This window comes from Biomphalaria glabrata, chromosome 3, assembly GCF_947242115.1.
Source record: "Biomphalaria glabrata chromosome 3, xgBioGlab47.1, whole genome shotgun sequence".
NCBI lineage: Eukaryota > Metazoa > Mollusca > Gastropoda > Planorbidae > Biomphalaria > Biomphalaria glabrata.
In genome coordinates, this window is record NC_074713.1 from 8,187,809 (window position 1) to 8,210,944 (window position 23,136).

At 33.2% G+C, this 23,136-nt stretch overlaps 2 protein-coding genes across 7 annotated transcripts in view; one reads left to right on the top strand and one right to left on the bottom strand.

Moving 5' to 3' along the window:
- Positions 1-10,247, top strand: part of LOC106058107 (uncharacterized) — a 57,515-nt gene extending 47,268 nt beyond the window's left edge. For all 6 annotated transcript variants that reach the window (XM_056023311.1, XM_056023312.1, XM_056023315.1 and 3 more), the window contains exons 6-11: positions 1,483-1,579; positions 2,588-2,732; positions 2,995-3,138; positions 4,148-4,296; positions 5,903-6,050; positions 7,319-10,247. In XM_056023311.1, coding sequence (XP_055879286.1) covers positions 1,483-1,579; positions 2,588-2,732; positions 2,995-3,138; positions 4,148-4,296; positions 5,903-6,050; positions 7,319-7,557 — 922 coding nt within the window. In that variant the 3' untranslated portion in view covers positions 7,558-10,247. The remainder of the gene's footprint in view (positions 1-1,482; positions 1,580-2,587; positions 2,733-2,994; positions 3,139-4,147; positions 4,297-5,902; positions 6,051-7,318) is intronic.
- Positions 10,248-11,341: 1,094 nt separating this feature from the next.
- LOC106058106 (eukaryotic initiation factor 4A-III) lies at positions 11,342-21,417 on the bottom strand. The gene is made up of 10 exons (XM_013215478.2): positions 21,259-21,417; positions 17,020-17,092; positions 16,712-16,841; positions 15,890-16,022; positions 15,022-15,102; positions 14,789-14,930; positions 14,236-14,490; positions 13,832-13,939; positions 13,472-13,599; positions 11,342-11,844 (listed from the first exon to the last, which is right to left on the bottom strand). Exons 1-10 carry the CDS (start codon positions 21,389-21,391, stop codon positions 11,828-11,830), a joined length of 1,200 nt encoding a protein of 399 aa, XP_013070932.2. The 5' UTR covers positions 21,392-21,417; the 3' UTR covers positions 11,342-11,827.
- Between the last annotated feature and the right edge of the window lie 1,719 nt (positions 21,418-23,136).

Here is a 23,136-nt window from a genome sequence, read left to right on the forward strand (position 1 = left end):
GAAGTGAACGAACTATAAGCTTGTCAATTTTTTTATTTTTTAAATTGGATCTGCTGGCCGGATGTTTAGAAGCACAAAACATGGGAATAACGTAGAAACGAGGAACTTCTTTTTAGATTGGTCCAACGACTGAGTAATTATAGGCCTAAAACATCTTTGAGTGTATAGTAATGGATACATACGTCAAGTTGTTTTAATGTTTATCTTTGCAATATTCTCTGACAGTTTTAGTTTGAAACTTGTTTGTTTTTCCATCGCCACGCTGCTACAATTCTATATGAGCTTGCTGGACATAGTTTTCTCTTTGTCAGTGGAAATTTTAGTTGCTGATAGTTATTTTCTGAGCGCATTTCGTTCTCGCCACTATGTGAAAAGAGACATCATCAAAGACTTTCAAAAGCGGAAATCGAAAAAATTGAAATTTATCATTGGTGAAAGTAAAAGCCAAACAGGCTTAGAACAGCTTGATTTAAGTTGTTTTTTTTTAAATTACTATTTTTCAGTGTTTCGTTAGAGTCATAGTCTTGTAGAGCAATGTAAAGGCTATTAGCATTGTATAGTTTATGAGAATTCAACAAGTTAGAAGTCTGTGAGTGTTAAATCTGACGGAGGGTTGCCTGGTCATGTAGTATACACTCTGAACTGTCGCCTTGATAGTCCCGGTAACACACCCTGCCCCCCCCCCCCCGCCGTCCTAAATGGGGTTTGGGCTAGGAGTATGGGAGCGCATGAGGCGCCTGACCGCACTTCCCGTGATGGAGGCTGAACAGTTCAGGACAGTTCAGGACAGGCCACTGTCATGTTGGCTCATATTTCTCATGGCTATGGACAAATTTTTATTTACGGTGCCCCCGCTGCGGGGAAGAAGAGGAAACCGTGTCTCATATTCTTTTCGACTGCCCCAGACTTGCTTATCTCCGTTTCGATAGGTCTGGGAAACCAAAAATTCTCGACCTATATGGTGACATTTATGCACTACGCTAGACAGATGGTTTCTGTTCATGGCTTTTGCAAGAGAGGATTTAAGCCTCTCAAGCCCTCACTCTAATGGAGTTTGATGATGATGTTTTTTTTTTTTTTTGTTAGTTGTTTTCCTACTATCCGCTTAGTAAACCAGTGGTTCCCAAACCATGAGCCGCTGGCTATATCCGGCCAGTAACACGGTGCTACCCAGTTTCCTCTAGTTTCTACCCACAGTACATAGTGATGTCGCAGATATTAAGTTGTCTTTGGACTCTAGCATTATTTGGCTGATGCTGCCCGTGTTTCTGGAAAATTGTATTGCCCTCATGGTGGAAAAGATTTCAAACCACTAATTGGAAGAATTGTCTAAAATAAAGGCAGTGGTATTTTCCCTAATGAGGCGTGTCTAGATTAATTTGATTGCTACGTTTTAACCATGGAACTATATTAACATGCTTAAAACTTAAGTGAATTAGTCTAACCTATACAAATCAAACTCACCGTTTCACTATTTTTCAGAGCAGATGACAAATCTATTGGAATATTAGAAATGGGCGGAGTCTCTATGCAAATTGCATTTATACCACATGAACCTATGTATGCTGAAGAGTTCCAGGTAAATTCAAAATTCGTCATTATTTTTTGGCTACCGGTAGATTGTCTACATACCTGCGATAAAAATTAAATGGAGAGATATTTACAAATTTTTTGGGTTGTAAAGGGGGGGGGGGTGTACCCTTCTTCTAGACAGATTTTTATTACTCCTGAGCAGTTCGGCTCGTCTGCAGTTAGTACCATGGAGAAACTAAAGTGATCTTCTCCTGAACTGCTCAGCAGTAATATAGGCCTACAGGATGTGGTGTATATAAAGTGGAATAAAAAGAATAACAGAAAAGTATCAGAAGAAAGTCAAAGGAGTATTACATTTGGAATTGTTGCTCAGTACTTATGACATAATGTAGAAGAAATATCTTTTTTTTTCAAAAATCATTTTCGTTTTTTTTTTCATGTTATTTAATGTTACTCTCCACAAACTAAATAAATATATCTAAATTGCAGACTATATGAATACTTTAAACTCATAGACATAGATAAATATAAACTGGAAAAAGGAAGTAACTTCATGTAACTTGAAAACATGTATATCTATTGTATTCGGATTTCCGAATTATGAAAAGTTGCATGATCTTCATTCTTACAGATTAAACAAAACAACACTGCCTCCTTATTTACAATATATATAGGTGTGTATAGATATGAATGCTTAACTTTTATACCTCATAAATGCTTTATAATAAAGTACACAAAATTGCAAGTCACAAATTTTCGTTTCATAAAACTCCCTAATTGGCCAGTCTATATTTATTTATGTCTATGTTTAAACTCTATTGGAATTTTATTTCCAGATCTGCTATTATATATATATATATATATATATATATATATATATATATATATATATATATATATATATATATATATATATATATATATATATATATTTCTTCTCCATTTATTAAAAGGATTCTCCTTATTGTACACCAATATATTATCGTCCAAAAAAAAAAGCATGTAACAAGGAATACACTCCTGCAGTTTACCTAAACATATCTGCATTTGACAGGTGACAGTAGCTGGAAAAAAGTATCAACTGTATGCTCAGAGTTATATGAAGTACGGTTCGGATGCCCTTAATGAGAGGGTCGCAAATATGCTCGCCAGTGCTGTTCACAATGGAACAGACCTAAACAACCCTTGCATGTTGAAAGGTAAATACCTTTTTAGGTGTAATGGTCATTTTTTTTTTGTGTTGATGTCTATACCTATACAAAAATATGTTGTGGTAGATATATAGCCTAGTGGCACATAATTTAATGACTGGTCCAAACCATTTGATACAACTACAATTAGGCCTAATATTACCTTTTTTTTTTCTTGTTTTTATTGCTTGAGATACAAACATACAAAATGGTTGGTTATTTAGTTTTGCCCAGCACACCCTATTTACGCTTTCCATTTCTTTCCCTCTAGGCGACCACAAGAATGTCACATTAGAAAGTGGGATCACCTATGGAATGATAGGAACGAGTTCGCCCTCACAATGCCAAGCAATGTTTGAACAAATTCTTCAACCAAATCAAGGCTTCGACTGCCAACCTAAACCATGTGCAATAGGTTTGTCAATAATGTCACTGCTGTCATTCATTGATGACACTGTGTCATTCATTGATGTCACTACTGTCAGTCATTGATATTACTGCTGTCAGTTATTAATGTTACGACTGTCAATTACTGATGTCGCTGTGTCAGTCATTAATATTATTGCTGTCATTGATTGATATCACTGCTGTCAGTATTGATGTCACAGTTTTCAGTCATTGATGTCACTACTGTCAGTCATTTATACCACTACTGTCAATCATTGATATCACTGCTGTTGGTCATTGATGTCAGTGCTGTTAGTCATAAATGTTACAGCTGTCAGTTACTGATGTCATTGCTTTCAGTCATTGATGTCACTGTTTTCAGTCACTGATGTTGCTGCTGTCAATCATTGATATTACTGCTGTTGGTCATTGATGTCACTGTTGTCAATGGGATCCAGTAGTTAAAAGCGATCTCCAACTATAAACAAGCTTAAGAAAACTGATGTACTAAAAAAAAAATAATGTCCATAGGCCCTGTCTTGCCCAAGTGTCTTGCCCTGTCTTGCCCTGTTTATGAAGGATTTGGGGAAAAAAAGTTTTGTTGGTTTACAATAAATGGTCAATTTATTTTTCTGTTGCTGTAAAACAAAAAAAAGGACATCTCTTCTCTACAAGGCCTGATACTTTGGTTCTGAGATGAAAAGTAAAAATATTAAGACAATAAAAAAAAAAGCTTATCATGGCTACCCCACGTTAGGTGCTAAGAATATCATGTTTAATTTAGTTTTCAAAGTAGCCACTAACTTAGTTCTTGCACGTGTCAGCGGTAAATGTCTTTTTTTTTTGTAAAGTTTTATAAAAGTTTCAGAAACACTGGTCCATTGTAAAACTCTTTCCGTAAAGTCAAAGAGTACCTAAAGCCAAATAAAAAAAAATCTTTCAATAGAACAAATACTTACTTTAATGAATGTAGGTAATTAACTCACTGTATTATGGTTCAAAATAGAAAAAAAAATTATATCTTCTTTCTTCTAAAGGTTCAGTACACCAACCAAGTGTAGCCAACAGCTCATTCTACGCTATACACGGCTTCACACACGCGCCAAAGACGCTCAAAGCTATAGGCAGAAATAATACATTACAGCTAGATCGCCTGGAACAGGCTGCTTATAGATATTGTTATCAGGTGAGGGGATTGTTTCTATAAATACTTTTTTAACTAGATCTTAATACAAGTTTCATACTCTTCAAACTGAATAAAGAATACAACGCTGAAAAGAAATATTTGAGGCTTTTCAAGTAGGTCTATTCAAAATTTCCTAATGACTTTAAAGACTGTTTCTTACAAAAAATATTTGAGGGTTTTCAAGGATTTAAAATGTCCTGATGACGTTAAAGACTGTTTCTTACAAAAAAAAAGTCTCTTTCCTTCTTCGTCCCTAATTCAAACGTGGAAGGAGAAACAATTAACTTAAACATTTTCTGTACATTGTTATGCCCTCAGCTCTCTTTGCCTCAGTTTTCTTTGCCTCAGTTCTCTTATGATCTCAGTTTTCTTTGACTCAGTTTTCTTTGCCTCAGTTTTCTTTGCCTTAGTTCTCTTATGCCCTCAGTTTTCTTTGCCTCGGTTTTCTTTGCCTCAGTTTTCTTTGCCTTAGTTCTCTTTGCCTCAGTTTTCTTTGACTTAGTTCTCTTTGCCTCAGTTTTCTTTGCCTCAGTTTTCTTTGCCTCAGTTTTCTTTGCCTTAGTTCTCTTTGCCTCAGTTTTTCTTTGACTTAGTTCTCTTTGCCTCAGTTTTCTTTGCCTCAGTTTTCTTTGCCTCAGTTTTCTTTGACTCAGTTTTCTTTGACTCAGTTTTCTTTGCCTCAGTTTTCTTTGACTCAGTTTTCTTTGACTCAGTTTTCTTTGACTTAGTTCTCTTTGCCTCAGTTTTCTTTGCCTCAGTTTTCTTTGCCTCAGTTTTCTTTGACTCAGTTTTCTTTGCCTCAGTTTTCTTTGACTTAGTTTTCTTTGACTCAGTTTTCTTTGCCTCAGTTTTCTTTGACTTAGTTTTCTTTGACTCAGTTGCTGTATTTATCAAAAGTATATGTGGTTTTGAGTGTAAGTGTGTGTCTGTGTGTAAGGTGATTCACAACAGCATTTTATAATTTTTGCAATGATCATCCTCCAGAAAAGGTGCTGGCCTTATTTGGCTTTGACCTTTTCCGAGTTTCAATTCGATTCATACTTGCTGACAGATTTTTAAGTAACATTCTATCTGAAAGCCAACAATTGTTTGATCAGTGTCACTCCTTCACGTAGCGTCCTACTACACAGCTGGTTGTATTTTAACTAAAACAATTCCGATATCTATACCCACAATTTGTTTTTAAACTGTATCTTAGAGACCAAAGCTCAGAGTGACCCAAATCGGATCTGATTCCTTTAAGAACAAATAAAAATAAAAAATTTTGACATTTTTTCTTGTTTCCACGATACACTGAACTGCCTATCCGTGTGGTCTGAACTGCCTGGCGGTGTGGTCTGAACTGCCTGTCTGAATTGCCTGGCCGAACTGCCTGGCCGTGTGGTCTGGACCGTCATGCTGATGGTCCTGGGCTCGAACACTGCAGAAGGTTTGGGCTAAAGTTAGGGTTAGGGTATAATTATCTTCAATTGTGAAGGAACATCCGAAACATTCAAACAAACTGATGAAGGTGATAACTTTTTCCTCAATATAGTTATAATAATTGTACTACTACTACCACTACTGTTACTAATAACAATAACTGAGCTATGATTTTTTGTTGAAGAGTTTCAGTGAAGCGGGAAATGCAAGTTATGCCTCTGGTGACTGTCTCTTGGGCCTGTACATTCCTACATTGTTCACAAAATCCTATGGATTTAATAAGAACACGACGGATATAAAGGCTACTTCAAACATTGGTAACCAATCAATAGGTAAATATGAACTTGTATAGTTATAGGCTAATTGTTATATTGGTTTTTGTTTCGAATACTCGTTGATATTTTAAAAAAATAAGATCATTTGATTTTACTAAACTAGCGGTATCCAAGTGACCAGGTTAACATTAGGCTATACCAGAGCAGAAAGGACGTTTCTGGTGTATCTGTCCTATTGGGGCATATGCCGGTTCCGTCCGTACTATGACTCCCGATGCCGTCACTGTGGAGAGAACGTCGAAACAATGTCACATATCTTGTACGAGTGTCGGAGCTAAGGGAGGACGTGTCTGGACAGTCACTCGACCTGTATGGTAGCAACGAGGCATTATGCCGTACGGCCCTGTTTCTTGCCAGAGCACTATGGGAGGATTGGTCCTTCCTGCTCTGTTCCCAATCGGGGTTCATCTCAGTTATTACTGCCATCCAATATCTTTTATTCTTTTCACTCTCTTGTTTCCTCTTAAGTCTGTGAAGAGATGAGACAAAAATAAATCCAATAGTAAATAGATTTCCAAACAATCATGCGTCTTAGTTTAGGGGTGTCTATAGTAGGCAGGAGAGTTAAGATTGTATTATTGCCATGGTCTTAATAAAAGGAAATTCAGTTTAACTACATGTCCACTTTAGCATTAGGCTACTAGATCTACTATAACAATATAAGTGCCAAAAAAACAAACAACACACATACAAGCAAAAACAGCACCCCCCCCCCCTATCTTAGGGCACAAAAAAGGGAGAATAGATGTCTATATAGTTGATACACCACAGACCTATAAGACAGCTCTTTGTTTATATAAATTGGTTTTCTGGCACCTCGGCATGAGAGGCTTAATTAATTAATTAATTAATTTTTTTATTTTTTTTTGTAATACATGTATGCCTAATTTTTGTGAAATAACAAAAATACCTTCTGCTGAAACTAGGTGTCTAGATCTAAATCCAAGTTTCTTACTAGTGTTAAAAAATAACTAACCTAAAAAAAAAAAAAAAGCTTTATCCCTTAATAATGGACCTCATTCACCAAAACGAATGGTCACGTGATAATATTGATAAAACAACGAACAAAATATGTCAAGTCAGAACCATTGTTGATTAAAATTTGATCGTACTTTGCATAGAAGAGATAGAGAAGCATGTGACTCTGTTGTTTTGTTTACGATTGGTGAATGAGGTCCATTGTCAAATTACACTTACCTTAATATTTTTTTTTTCTTTCCACCAAGTGATACTAAACGTATGAAATAAACTTCTCACACTTTCAGATTGGGCCCTTGGCGTGATGCTAATGGAGCTATCGTCCAGGTTTACTTACAGCTCCAGCCAGGAGTACTCTGTGACCTGTCCAACCAATGAAGCCGGGGACGTGACCCTTGGCTACCTGAGAGATTCCAGCTCAATGTCCACATATCCATCTCTGACAGTCTTTTTTCTGTGTTACATTCTGTTTCAACTAGCATGCACTATGTGCCAATGTGCTAATCAACCTTATGATGTGCTTTAACAACCCAATCATGTAAATCTAGCATTACCTATATAAATATAACATTCAAGGATTTTTATATGCATTTATGTGACAAGACATTTTGATGTAAATTTTCTCGGAATGTTTCGATGCTGTCGTGTATTTTAGTCTTTGATAATTTCTTACAGTGTTACAGCCTGCTGGGGGGAGGGGGCGTATCTTTGTGGCGGGGAAGGGGTGAACACAGTGAATCTGTTGTAGGCGTATATAATAGGCCTATTCTACTCTAAAAGAAATAGCGGTAATGGGGAAAGTGTGAGCATGTTCGTTGTATGTAAGTGTATTTCGGTAGAACAGAAAATCATAGTAAGCCCTGCTTTTATTGTTATGCAACTCTCTCTCTCTCTTACTTAAATGTGCTCAGAAAAGGGGAATAAGCCGATGAATTTTACTCGTGATAATAACGATTGGTTTACATTTCTTGCACCGATAGAGTATGGCTGTCATGTGTGAAATCAAAAGACCATCCCGGATTAGATCTCAAACCTGTTAGTCCAACTTACACAATCTGACACTCTTTCTGAGATACTAAGATCGAGTGGACACATGCTTCTTGGGCGACTGTTTTTTCTCTCACCGTATAGATGCCGAGTGTGATTAATAAGATGTTATAAATGCTCATTTCGGCTGACTCTCAAAATTAGATCTATCTTATCTTATAAAATACAGATGTTACTTCAAAAACGAAGATGATTACACCCTACGCGTGTCCCTAGGACAATCTAGTCATGCATGTTAATCAGTGACTTAAATTCTGCCAAATGATTCGTTTTCCTGGCTATCCTGTGACTCTATGGCTAGCAAACATGAAGAAGTCTTTCTAAAATTTTGCGGCGACTATATGTGAAATCTCCTTGACCTAATTTTAGTCTAAGATTTTATTACGTATACCGATTGTCATTGGGATATTTTGTTACGAAGATGGAAGTAATAATAGCAGTTAATGGCTAGTTTCCAACTGCCCTTCTATTGTTTTTACCGCGCTTTTATAAACTCATTTTGTATCTTTCTTGTATGTTTCTTGTATGTTTCTTGTGTGTTTCTTGTATGTATGGATTTTTTAAATCGATTTTTTCGACTTCTTCTACTGATGCAATTCTCATCAAATTTGGTTTACAAGCTGATGTTCTATGACAACACATGAATCAATTTTTAAAAAATCAACCAATTAATTAATTAATTAGTTGTAATAATATTTTTTTTTGTATTATACAGAAAATGTACTAATTTAAGGGGAGATAAGTCATGGGTTGTAAGTAAACAATAACACTACAGAACTGTGTGAATTCTCTTGGCCAATGGTAAGGCCTAAGTGTGACACAAGTAAGTTGAACCTTCTTTCTGTTTGAGGAAAAATAGTACAAATTATTTTTTTTAAGGATTTTCACATTGTATGTTTCTTGTTTCTTTTGGGTGAACTGTTAAATAGACTCAGTGACTTAAATCGAGACCAATCATGATAGTAGACCTATAGACTGACCTGGAACGTTGCATACGGTTGTAAAATGTGGGCAGCTTAAACCAGTAGCACAGGTCACAGGTCTGTATGACTAGGCAACGAGCTATTGGTCTCCACTGCCCAAATGTTGTGACGTCGCAGGTCTGTGTTGAGGCATTCTATTAGTATTACGAATGGTTTCGCTTAAATACATAAGTGGTCGCAAATTATTGCAAACGTTTAAGACTAAATAGGAGAAAATATTAAATATTTTTTTAAAAAGTAAAAAAACAACAACAAAAAAAAAAGTCTTATATTAAACCCACTAAAAGAAGACAAGTATTTTTGGTAGTGAAATTTCAAATGTGTGTGTTTAGTGTGTGATTTTTCACAGCCAAAATTATTTTCTACTTTTTAATGCGTTATAATATAAACTTTTTTTTTATGTTTGTGTACAATTTACTATTTAAGGTCACAATACAAATACTTATGTCCAAACTGACAGCTACAGTATAGACTAATATTTTGTTACATAGTTTTATATAGCTCAGGGCATAATGGTCAACTAGATTTAATGTATGTATTCTTAATATCTAGACTTAGTTATTTTGTATGTAGCTCTACTTGCAAGTATGCTAGCCTTTGTAATACTTTAGTGGGCCTGTTGGTGTTCATTAGCCTCAGGAAGTATTCACCACGTTTGGAGGGTTGGAATATTTCTGTTGTTCACTTTCTATGTAAAGCCAATGCATTTGATTGTATATAGTGTCAGTGTTTATATGGATTTCAATACAAGTCTTGCTGACAAAAATGTTCAATAGAACTAAATATATTAAACTGATTTTGTTTATTGTTTCTACATATACTTATTATTTAAACTTCAAACTCTAAATAGTGTCACTCTATTTAAAGGAATCTTTTCTTTTGTCTTTAAAATGGCTTTCTTTTTTCAGGCTAGAAACTACCTAAATAGTAAAGATCTAGGCTATTCTATTATGTCAGAAACATTAAAGCTAAATATTTTATTTTGAAAAAAAAAACCCAGCAAAATAAGCCCATGAATTGGGTATAAGTTGTTCATGATTTTTACTTAAAAGGAAAATTGAAAAGTCAATTTGTCTTTCGGTCTGTTTATATCCAAGTATTCATTATTTATATGTATTTACTTTACACAAACTACTTTGTTATATAAAATGTTTTTTGTTTATTAAAATTTGAGATTTTTCTGTGATTGCCTATTCTCTTATTTTCCCTTTTAGAAGTATATATTTTAAAGCCAGTCAGCATTTCCCAAAGTTTTTCCTTAATGGAAAACTTCACACATTCGGAGAATTTAGCAGAACATTTTGTTGCAACATCCTGATTTGCACAAAAATTTTCTTGGAAACTGAATTGAAAAAAAAAAAAACCTGGACCAGAAATCATTTAATAGTTGATTTTTTTATTGTATCTTTATTTAAACTTGGAGTCAGAATCTAGAACAGTTCAAAGCTCATAGGAATGTCATAGAATTTAATTTGTTACCAAGAAACTTTTTTTTCTTCTGCATTTTGTTGAAGTTTAATTCTAATGTAGGCCTACTAGTTAATTATTCCAGAAGTTTGTGGAACATCCAGTCAGGCCTCAATGAAAACTATGGTTTTGGAAACACTGATTTAAGTTATTTACAAGAGGTATAACTTTAACTTCAGAAAACCAGAATGAAATTGAGTAGATATTTTTTCTGTGTAAATTTAACCTTTTTTCAGCACTCAATTATCTAGTTTAAAATATGAAAAATAATCATGTAATGGAGATTTTAGTGATAAACTAAATAAAATTAGGTCAAAGAGACTAAACTTGATATAATGATGCCAACTAGAACAAAATGTAGCTAAAATTGGAAGTGTAATTTTGTTATTGAATGCTCTAGCCTATAATTTAAAGATGGACAATTAAATCTGGGTGTTGCCCAATGTTTGAAATAAGTTGTAAGTTGCTTAAGTATCCTAGAGTGAAAGTCTGATACATTCTCTGTAGTGAAATTATTTTGTGCTACAAGAACAGCTTAGAAAATGTGATTCTACAGAACTAAAGAATGCACAAAATTATCATATATCTTTTAAAAAACATAGTTTATCAACACTTGTATACACTAGATTAATCAAAATGCAAACAATTGAAACCTATTTTTTAAAAAATGTACCAAAAAAGATACTGTTTTCTTTAAAAATACTAATAAAGTTATGCTAAAACACATTTATATTTATAAATTAATTCTTCCTTAAATTGCAAAACTCTTCCGACTTTGTCCAACACAAATAACAAGATCAACTAACACAAATATAAATTTAAAATAAAAACATTTATTAAAACAATGCAATTTTAAAGTGACATTGCAAACATTTTATATTACAGGAGCACAGAACTGTTTTGTGTCAAGGAATAAATAGAGTTTTATTCAGACATAAAGTGAATTTTTTTAAAACTAAAGAAAGTTTCTAGAAACTGTTTTTGTTTGACTTCAATAAGATACACATCTGTTTAAAACAATATAAATGAAATAAACTTAGCCGAAGAATATCAAATGGAACAAATAATTTTGCTTTGAAATAAAGTCAAACTGATCATTGTATTTCTATCATAACTTGATGTTATGATTGTTCCTTAACTATTTTTTTATAACAGAAACTAGTTCAATGCTCTACATCAATACAAAAGTAGCTCCAAAAGAAATGAAATTTTCTAACAGACGTAATCATTGTCACTTCAGTTCTCAAAACAAGTCTGCGCATACATTAGGCCACACCTCAGCTCATCAGGACTTCTGCCTCAGATCAAATCAGCAACTAAAAAGAAAAGGAAAAAGTCCCAAATTATTGAAGATAAAATACATTTTTTAATCTGTGTGCAATCATTTATCAAAGTAGAATCTAATGACAATAAACATGTAGAAAAACCATCTAAACAGGTTAATTAATGAAATTAAAATATTATAGGAAACTCATAGGCACTCCCTGTGGGTAAACTGTACTCTACATTAAGTTTTGAAAGCATACAAGTCAAGGAAATGTTGCAGATTAACATGTATTGCCATAGAAATGTTTTTTAAACTTTATGGTATGTCCATTCAATAAACACACTTTGTTTTTTTTTTTAAAAAGAGAATCACTTGGGAGGACACTGAGCATCTGATACATCTAATATATTTACTCTGAGCATCTGATACATCTAATATATTTACTCTGAGCATCTGATACATCTAATATATTTACTCTGAGCATCTAATACATCTAATATATTTACACTGAGCATCTGATACATCTAATATATTTACTCTGAGCATCTGATACATCTAATATATTTACTCTGAGCATCTGATACATCTAATATATTTACACTGAGCATCTGATACATCTAATATATTTACTCTGAGCATCTGATACATCTAATATATTGAACATTTTTTAAATTTAGTTTTGCTTATTTATATCCAGCAGCATTTATTTGAAAATGCTAAAACGTGTGTGTGTAGTTTCAAAGGTCTAAACCAGAAAGGCAGACAGCACCAAGACAAAAGCAGTTTTTCCCAGAGGTGACTACTAAAACTACAAGACCAGAAAATTGTTTTGATTAGTCTGTGAAGAGAGATTCTATTTCAAGTTATTAACAGAAAATTGTTTTGATTAGTCTGTGAAGAGAGATTCTATTTCAAGTTATTAACAGAAAATTAAGTTTGAGAAGACATTCATTGTTTGGATAAATATTTACAATTGATTACATATATATGGCTCCTTCTGTCTCGGAAGACAATGGATGCAACCAAATGAGTCACTGGCTTTGGTTTCATCTTGAGTGGCAGAATCTGGAGTGACTGATCAAGTCAATTCTGGAGCGGAAAAGTTTGAATAGCTTGGAGCAAATACTATAACCTGCTCATACTGCTAATAATAGACATTAGAATTTCCATAGTACTAAAAATAGATTTATGCTATTTTGAGCAATGGGAGAAATGAAGATTAGAAGTATTTAAGCAAGGGAAAGACAACAAGCAGGGGTTGTTGAGTTATTCAAATAAGTTTATTATGTCTTGTTTTGTATATCTACTACTTTCCTGCATGCGAAATTTAATTATATTGTATATATGTAGTGTGTTCTCAATATTTTCATGACAGGAAGTTGAGGACTAAGTCTTTATTTTGCTAAGAGAATTTTGTTCTATTTCTTCACTTAAATAGGTATCTCCAGAAAAAAAGTGGAGTTTGAGTTATCAGATATAGTTTTGGAAATCCAAAGCTCACATTTTTAACCTTACAATACCACTGTAAGATCCACATTTAAAAAAAAAAAAACTTTACTAATAAGTGTTTTATTGAATAAATTTGACTTGACACACATAGCAATAATAATAAGATTGCCTGATCCCTGCTGTTAAACAGGCTTTCCCCCACGTGTTTTAGGAACAATGGGACTTACCATTCATGGGCATCTCATCAATCTGTGTTGCGTAGTATTGTTCAATGTCTCGGAGAATCCTGATATCATCATTCTTAACAAAGTTGATTGCAACACCTTTACGTCCAAAACGACCTGATCTGCCAATCCTGTAATGGAATTTAGATCAATGTTAAACCATGTCTTATAATACATTAGTTCTGGTTTGTCATCCTTAACATAAGAAAAAGAAGAAATTCACCAATTAATTCTAACAATGCTTCCAATAATTTTCTTTTTCTTTATGATTTAGCCAAATTATATCTCTTGATTTATGCATTAAGAATTATAACCAAGTTAGATTACAAACATTTTGTAGTAATAATGATTTTAAGGCCGCACCTGTGAATGTACAACTCTCTGCTATTTGGGAGATCATAATTGATAACTAGTGAGACTTGCTGGACATCTATTCCTCTGGCCCAAACATCTGTAGTTATCAAAACACGACTGAAAAAAAAATGTTTAGGAACATGACAGTCACAATTTAAATTTAGATACAAATTAGGATTTTAAATAGAAATTTACTTTGTACAAGATGTGTGTTGTTATGAAAACATTACAGCTGCTAAGTACAAAGAAGTTAACATTGTATTAGGCACTATTTAGGCTTAAAATATGTTGTGATCAATACTCAGGCAAAAAAGCAGAAAAATACAAAGTAATTAAAATATGTAGTTATATAGTTATTTAAAAAAAGAAAAGATTTTGAATAATACCTTTCACACATAACTTTATAAACATACCTGCCACCAGATCTGAACTCTTTCATAATTGTCTCCCTCTCTTTTTGTGGCATGTCACCGTGCATGGATGACACTGTGAAGTTGGCCTCTCTCATCTTGTCTGTCAGCCAGTCCACCTTTCTCTTTGTATTGCAGAATATGACGGCTTGTGTGATGGTTAGTGTGTCATACAAATCACAGAGTGTGTCAAATTTCCATTCCTCTCTCTCTACAGCAACAAAGAACTGTTTTATGCCTTCCAAAGTCAACTCATCACTGAAGGACAGAGTGCAATGTACATTTTGTCAGCATTAAGAATCGTGTATATTTTAAGAATATTGTATATAATTAAATTTCATATACAGTATTGTAAGGGAGACAAGAAGCTTAATCTGGTTATAAATGGAATATAAATTATGAATTCATGACAGACATTTCAAATAGAATAAAAATATTGCTTAACAGATGTAAAAAACTTTGAAATGAAAACTTTTAACTGCACAATTGTTCAAAATATTTAGAAACAATATTTAAAAAAAATATAAATAGAAAATAGCAATGGGTTTTTTTTTACCGTTTGACCAAAATTCGAATGGGATCAGTCATAAATTTATTGGTCATTTCCAGGATTTCATGAGGAAGTGTAGCAGAGATTAAAACAACTTGTGTGGCAGGTGGTAGGTATCTGTACACATCATAGATCTGTTCCTTGAACCCTGATGCAAACAATAAAATGGGAGGAACATTTAGTTGACAGCATCGCAAACAAAATTAGTAATTCTGGTGCAAGTTAAATTTAGCACTCACCTTTCTTGAGCATTTCATCAGCCTCATCCAGTACCAACATCTTTATGGATCTAGTGCGCAGATTGCGTCTTTTTATCATATCTTTAAAAAAAATGTTTTTTATTAATTCTAGTAAAACACAAACACCAGTAATAAATTTTTAAATTTGAAATAAAATGATCATTAAAATTAAGTTATAAATAAATATTGATATTAACACATTATTAATTATTTGTTTAATTTTTAAATTAAAGACTTTCTAGCCAATAAAATGGTTTTTAGTCCTAAAGAAATATTGTGAGCTATTTTGCAGTAAAAAAAAATTTAGATTATCAGCCAAATTTCAATGCCTATTTTACAAGCTGTCCTGCATTAACAAAAGAATGAAACAACACATATTCTGGAATGTATTACAACCAATGAAATTTGCCCTTGTGAAATGTTATCAGAAAATGATGACCATGTCCTCTGGTGACATGTCAGAAACATAAAACCAAACTAGTTTTTGAACAAAAAATGTTTTTTTTATTTGTAACATAATTTCTATTTGTGAAACAGAACTGTCAACAAGATTCTGATTTATTTGATTTGATTGCTGAGCTCTGATGAAAGGTAGTAATATTACAATGCCATGTTGATTTCAAATGGGACAAAAACCATTAGAAAAAACTGACTTATTTTATCTTTTAACATTAAGTTCCTTCATAAACAAAAAAATGAATGTTTATCATCCATGCCCTGTTATCCCTCCCATTGAAATCAACAACTTATGTTGTTGCATCCGTAAAAACATTTGCAAGTGCTGCACCATCCAGCCACAGAAAATGTACAACTACCAAATAATCAAAAACATATGTCTACGTAAATGACATTTACATGACTGACTTACCAAAGACTCTGCCTGGAGTTCCAGACACTACATGTTGTCCATAGTCTAGTTTTCGGATGTCTTCACCAACATTGGTCCCACCGATGCAGGCATGGCACTGGACACTCATGTAGTCACCCAAAGCCAGAATAACCTATCAACACACAATCATATCGACTTATAAAATGCTCTAGTGTCATCAAGAGGGGAATAAATAAAAATGAGTATTATAAAAAAAAAAGGGAAAACATTCAAAATTGGGAATTTTTATTTAACTGACATTAAAACTCATTTAAAATATATTTGGATAAAATTTTACATTGATATTTAGATGTACTTTGTTCTGTATTTCACCATTTACATTCCAATCAGTTATCTACCCTTGCTCATTGAAATCTGTAGTTGGGAAGGGGACTGAATTGCCAAATTAAGCAGCACCACAAGAGAAATATAACAAACTTTAAGCAGCACCACAAGAGAAATATAACAAACTTTAAGCAGCACCACAAGAGAAATATAACAAACTATATAGCAATCAGAAGCTGCAGCGGTTGCATTAAAAGAAATATTTATATTTAACAAGTGTTTAAAAAGTCTAATTGGAAAGATTCTTTACAAAGGAAACAAAAAATGTTATCACAGCTATCTGTATAGTCACATTTTATTTATTAATCTTAGAAAATTCCAACAAAAAGCTCTTGTTAGTTTGGAAACTCTTATATATGTAAATCTTTCATAAGTAATATTACACCAAAAGAGAATGAAAACTGAGGATCAATACATGTGCAACACATTACATTAAAAAAAAAAAATGTTTTCTCTCCATAATTGAAAGATACTTACTTTCTGAATTTGTACAGCCAGCTCTCGTGTAGGTGAAAGTATTAAAGCTTGTGTTTCCCGGATAGACGTGTCCAAACATTGTAAAATAGAGATGGAGAATGTGGCTGTTTTACCTGTTCCAGATTGAGCTCTGATCAAACAAAGAACAGAATTAAGTTCATCAGTCTGTATATTATATGTATTCAAATAGAACTGACAAAATGATTCTCTACAACAACTGATACAAACTTCTAAAAATAAAGATTTTACCTAAAATCCTAGTATTAATAAATGATAAAACTATTTTTAAAAAAATAAAAAACACTCACTGTGCAATCACATCTCTTCCTTTTATAACTGGTTTGACAGCTCTCTGTTGGATGGCAGATGGTTTCTCAAAACCTATTGAAAAAGATGATGAACATTATAAATTAGTCATAGCCTGGGATGCTAGCCTAGAACACTGGGAAGGCTTTTTCTTGAAGTGATTAGGAATGGACGTAGACTCCAAGGTTTCCACCAGGCACCAACGCTGAGGTCAGGAAAGTTATATTACAATATAACACTGATCTGTGGTATAACTAGTACTACTCATGTGCGAGAGGTTGTACCAGTAAGATTCTAGATTTTGATGCTTGCAACTTGCTAGGCAGAAGATCTCGTAACCATTAAGTTGTAGCTTTTTATTAAGATCAGCATAATAGCAGTTGTGAGTTATAATGTTATAATTCTTTTTTTTTTTTTAAACTACTTCTATGTACTTCTGCTTGATAAAAAATAAACAATTTTCAAATAGGGACGATAGTCAAAGATCTGATAGCATAAAAAAAAACTGTAAAAATGATGATAAATAAGCCCCACTCCCACAAAAACAAAAAGGATGATTAGATTCATAATCCAGACACACTCAAAAGATGATACAGCTAAGTATAAAGGATAATAAAGGAACTACTAAATCTGGATCTACAGACTACACCACAATTACATCATCTAGATCTTGCCCAGATTTTACTTGAATACTAATAACAGTTCAAATAGACCTTTTGATCTAATAAAATTTCAAATATGAGCTTGCCAAATCTAGAGGAAGTAGTTTGAAATTGGCAAACAGGAAAGCTAGAAGTGGTATTATTTTCTTCCATTTGCATTTTATGTCCCAAACAATTGTATTTTGTGTTTTATAATAAAGTGTCTTAGAGTTTTGCATAAAATATTTAAATAATTGTGCTCAATCAAATGTTAATTTAATATGTTAATATTTTTCTAGAAAACGTCTTAATTATTACAGTGTTGGCTTGTTTTTAACAGACATAAGTAATCTTTGATTATTAAGTTACATCACTAGGTGACCTTATAACCCACTGGCTCTGGTTTCAGATTTAAAAAATCCTTAACATGTAATACCTGTCACAGTCTCGGTTAATATTGCCTGTTAAATGTTCACCTCGGGTTAAGAGGGTGAAAAGACACGTCAAACTCCTGATTTAGAAACAGGAAGTAAGGAATGACTAAATTGACTTTTAGTCAGTCAAGTAGTATCCTTTGGTCCAGGCCAGTAAGTAGTAACTTTTGGTCTGGTCTGGACAGTAGTGACTTAGAGAGTCAAGTAGTAATTTTGAGTGAAGTAGTATCTATTGGGCAGTCGAAGCCAGTGGTCACTTGAGACATGTATTTCTAGTAGTTTTTATTCTGTACTATTATTACTATTATTACTGAAGTATTTGTTACCCGCTGTGATGTGGACGTTACTTGAGGTCTAATTTGGAGGATTTGACATATATTTGATATCGCTGTTATGCGGATATGACTTTGTTTGTCATGTGTCACTCTAGGAAGCATGAACCCAGCATTCTACGACATTAATAGTAACCAGTCTCATGTGTATTATTATAATACTACGTCAACGCACACTTAACGTTGACATTTTGGTAGCCAATATTGTTGCGTCCTTGACACGCACGGACTTCTTGGAGAACACAGAGGAACTATTTTTTCGCCAATAAGATTTCTATTTGGATCATGAGGTCTGTCAAGATTTTTTCTTCAAAATACAAGTTTTAAAGGTGACTATGATAACATTCCAACTTAAGCCTGATTTTATTCTACATCTCCTATTTTAAATTGTAACCAGTCAGTCAACACGTTATTATTCAAGTAAAACCAGTTTATGCGTATTCAACTTGAATCTCATTGTCATTGAACTAGCCAGAATTTGCATTTTTTCACTGGTTGACCTGACCTCCCAACAAGCAATTCGATTGACACATGAAAGGTATTTTTTCTTCAATCAATGCAGTAAACTTAAGATGGAAACTGAAATGTTCTACTCTACCATTTTGTCAACGTAGATAATGCCTAGAACTACACAGATCTGACCAGATTCATAAAAGAACTCTATATATCATAACATTTCATCAAGAGAAAGAAGTTGAACATTTCTACCAGAACCGTATTTGTTAAAGAGCCTAATTTAATCATTCCTTACTTCCTGTTTCTAAATCAGGAGTTTCATGTGTCTTTTCACCTTCTTAACCCGAGGTGAACATTTAACAGGCAATGTCAACCGAGACTGACAATACCCTAATCTAATAGATTAGATCTAATACTAATAAATATTTAAAAAAAATGATATGTATGTCTAGTTTAAAAAACTATAAAATTTTAATACCTTAGAATATAGAGCTTCAATGCCAACCAACAGATAATGACAGTTGCAAACTACCAGAATTTATATATCTATAACAGGGGGTGGGGGCTTTTACACTGGTAGTATGGGTAATGTTCTTTAAAAAAAAATTAAAACAGGATTTTTGTATTTTACACATTTAATGTTCTGTCTTGTATAGTTACAAAATGAGGCTGGCACAATGTCACCAGCTGGAAAGCCTTGGCTCTTATTATAAAACGTTGGATACAACAAATGTTTCCACTGGCTCTTCTATTCTAATGATCTAGTAACTAGGGTAAATATTAAACTAGTCATACAATGTTGAATGTAAACAGTAGAATTTGAAGATTTGTTATTCTAGATCTATCTACATCTCTAAATTTGGATAAGATCTATTAGTGTATTTTCACTATTGTTAATGTCAGTTTGAAATTTTGTTAAACTGCCTACTACTAGATCTAGATCTATCTAGATTTGGGTCTGAGTCTGAAGAGACTCCTCAGATAACATGGTGACAGCAATGGTGTGAGTTATCTAGATGATATTTAAAATAGACTTAGATTTAGAATCTTGTCTTAATTATCATCATTGTTTTTTTATGCTATCAATGTAATCAGATCTGAATTTGGAATTTACATTTAGATCTAGACTCTAATATTAATAGAATAATTAAAAAATCTAGATCTAGATTAGAATAGATCTAGACTACTTAGACTAATTTCTAGACATCATCACATTCCAGATCTAGAATAGTCCAGAATCTAGATAAATAGATCTAGAATGTCTAGATTCTAGATGATTATAGTATTTATAGATCTAGATTCTAGATCTAAACAACAACACTGATTTATTAAGTCTGATAATCCTAGTTTAGTTTAGATAATAGATTCTAGATCTTCTAGATCCAGATCCTAAGTCCTAACTTAACAGTTAACAATGATCTTGTCTTAAGTTAGTTATAATTTTTGTATAATTAATTATCTAGATCTAGACTTTAATCTAGATCTAAATCTATTAAGTGTAACTTAACTAAGTCCTAAGTAATACTAGTAATAGTACTATTATCTAGACTAGAAAATCTAAGACTAAGTCATCACTAAGTTAACTAGATCTAGATCTAAAATAAGATAGTAAGTTCAGTTAAAGTTAGCTTTAAGTAGTTATTAGTAGTTTAAGTTAAAGTTAAGACTTATCATTATGTCAATTATGATAATATTAATTTAATTATATTTAATATAATAATAAAAAAAATTATATATATATAATATAATAATAATAAATGATAATAAATAATATGAAAAAAAAATTATGAATATGATAAAAATGATCAGATAGATCTATGTCTATAGTCTATATCAATGAAGTATGATGACTACGTCTACGACGACTACCGTACACTACTTAGGCTTAGCTACTACTGTCTACTACACTACTAGTTATTACTAGTACTCTACTAGTAGTAGTAGTAGTAGTACTAGCTTAGTAGTGGTAATAGTGACAGTAGTTACTGACTCTACTCATCTCTACTGAGACCTGGACCTGGGCTGAGTCTGTGAGTGAGTAATACTAATAGTAGTAATACTAGTAACTAGTAATAGTAAATACTAAATAGTAATAGACAAGATCTAAACTAAATACTTAAAATAGTAGTAAGTAAGTATTTAAAGTAATACTAATATTAATAAGTAATATAAATTATAATAATAATAAATATTTTAAATTAATATACTAGATCTAGACTAGTATTAGTAGTATTACTATTACTATTAGTACTATTACTTATTACTAGTAATAATTACTACGACACAGTCACTACCGACAACCGTGACTCGTGACAACGTTGTCGTTACTTGTGATTAAGTCTATTTAGAGATATCAACGACATAAAAAATATTCATACCATAAGCATATATTCCTCTAAGTAACTCCTCACGAAGGCCCATATGATCAAAGGTGGGTGTGACATCAACATCTTCACTTGTTTCGAATTCAATATTCTTTAAATCATCGGGCATAACGCGTCGTTCTGCCATGTTTACTAGTACAGGAAGTAGAGGTCAGCGCAAATGCGAAAAACAACTTTTGAGCCTATTTATATAGTTCAGTGAAAACTCTAATTAGGAAAAAAAAAATATAGGTACTATCACTCCTCGTCTTCCCAATTTTTCATTTGCGACCACATTGACTTGACGACCATCGTCCTTCCCCTACCGCATTGGCCAGACCATCCATCCATCCCCTTCCCTCCTTTGTCATTTCAACGGCACAGACAATAGACTTTGAAAAGTAGCTATAAAAGAATTTGTTTCTGTTGGACGCTGTGATTTACAAAAGATAACTTTAGTTTGACCAATTTCATGTGCACATTGGCGAGACCATCTCCCCTTTCCATTTCAGGGCTCTCCAGTCCCACACACACCTTTGTAGCTAGGCTACTTAGCGTTCACGAACAATGGACCTTGATTAGTATCGGGGGGGGGGGGGTGATAAATAAAGATAAAGAGAATTTAATGTATTTAGTGTATATTCTGAGCGCTGTAGCCTAATATTTATAAAGTGCCATTTTGACGACATATAGACAATCTACAATTAGATCATGGCAGGTCATAATCATAACTATTGCGGGGACCTATTTGCGAAACGGCTTGCGCGGGGCCTAGTCTGAGCGGGGATAAGCATAATGCCAAAATTAAGATTTTGTATTAGAAAATACATTCGTCTTTGTAATAAATTTTTACTAAAGGAAAGTTACCAATGCTTTTTTTTTTTTTAATTGCGCGTGGAATTGGCACCCCAAAATGACAATTTTGGTCCATTTTTTCAGGAGATTATTATGAGTTTTCAGGAGATTTTAATAATTTCAGGAGATTTTAGAATGCCGCGGAAACCCTGTTATTATATATAAGTGATAGTGGTTTAATTTAATAATTTACACATACAAATAGCGCGGGGAAATGTGCGACCGTATAGGTTACAGTGGCCTTAACCCCGACCCTGGACATAGTTATCACATATTTCGTTTTTCTTTTAGGCACTAAGATATAGGGCCCACTCGGCACCTACGAAATGGGGTCACGGAGGTCACGGCCGTTCCCCATTTGTTATGTGTGCACATTGGCCTGACCCTCAAGACTTACCCCTCCCCCCTTTTTTTTTTCAGGACTCGTTTATCTTTATGGATGATGTCCACAACTAAACAGGGGTAGTAGACCTTGACAAGTAGCCTATAAGTAAAAAAAAATATATGTATTTAGTTCTGGCGCTGTAATATTATTAAAACTCGAGAAACAAAATAATGACCTACTGGCCTACTTATCATTCAGAAGAAGAATAAAGTAAGAATAAATAATTGCAAATTCAATATTGTTTAATTTGTAAAGATTCGAATTGACATGAACTAACCAAAACTCAAATAAACTAGATCTGTTAATTAAGGCCCACATTCGTGTAAAATAGTGCATTACAGTGCTGTCTTTGTGTTTGTTGGTTCAATCCTGTGTTACTGTCATTATTTCTTTTTTTTTCGTTCTTCCTACCACGTTTAAGTTGAATGCTGTTCTTATATTTAGATTTGGTGGATTTGAACGTATCCTGGGGATATATGTAACATCGTTTCCAACTTTCAAGCAGTTTCATCTATTGAAAAAAAAAGTATTTTCATTGATTGTGTTTAACTGGCACATTGTGATTAGCCCTTTTACCATTAAGAAGTTTGGTGATTTTATACAGTTTGAAATCTCCTTTACTTGCTGCTTGCCTAATCTTATTACTTTAGTGT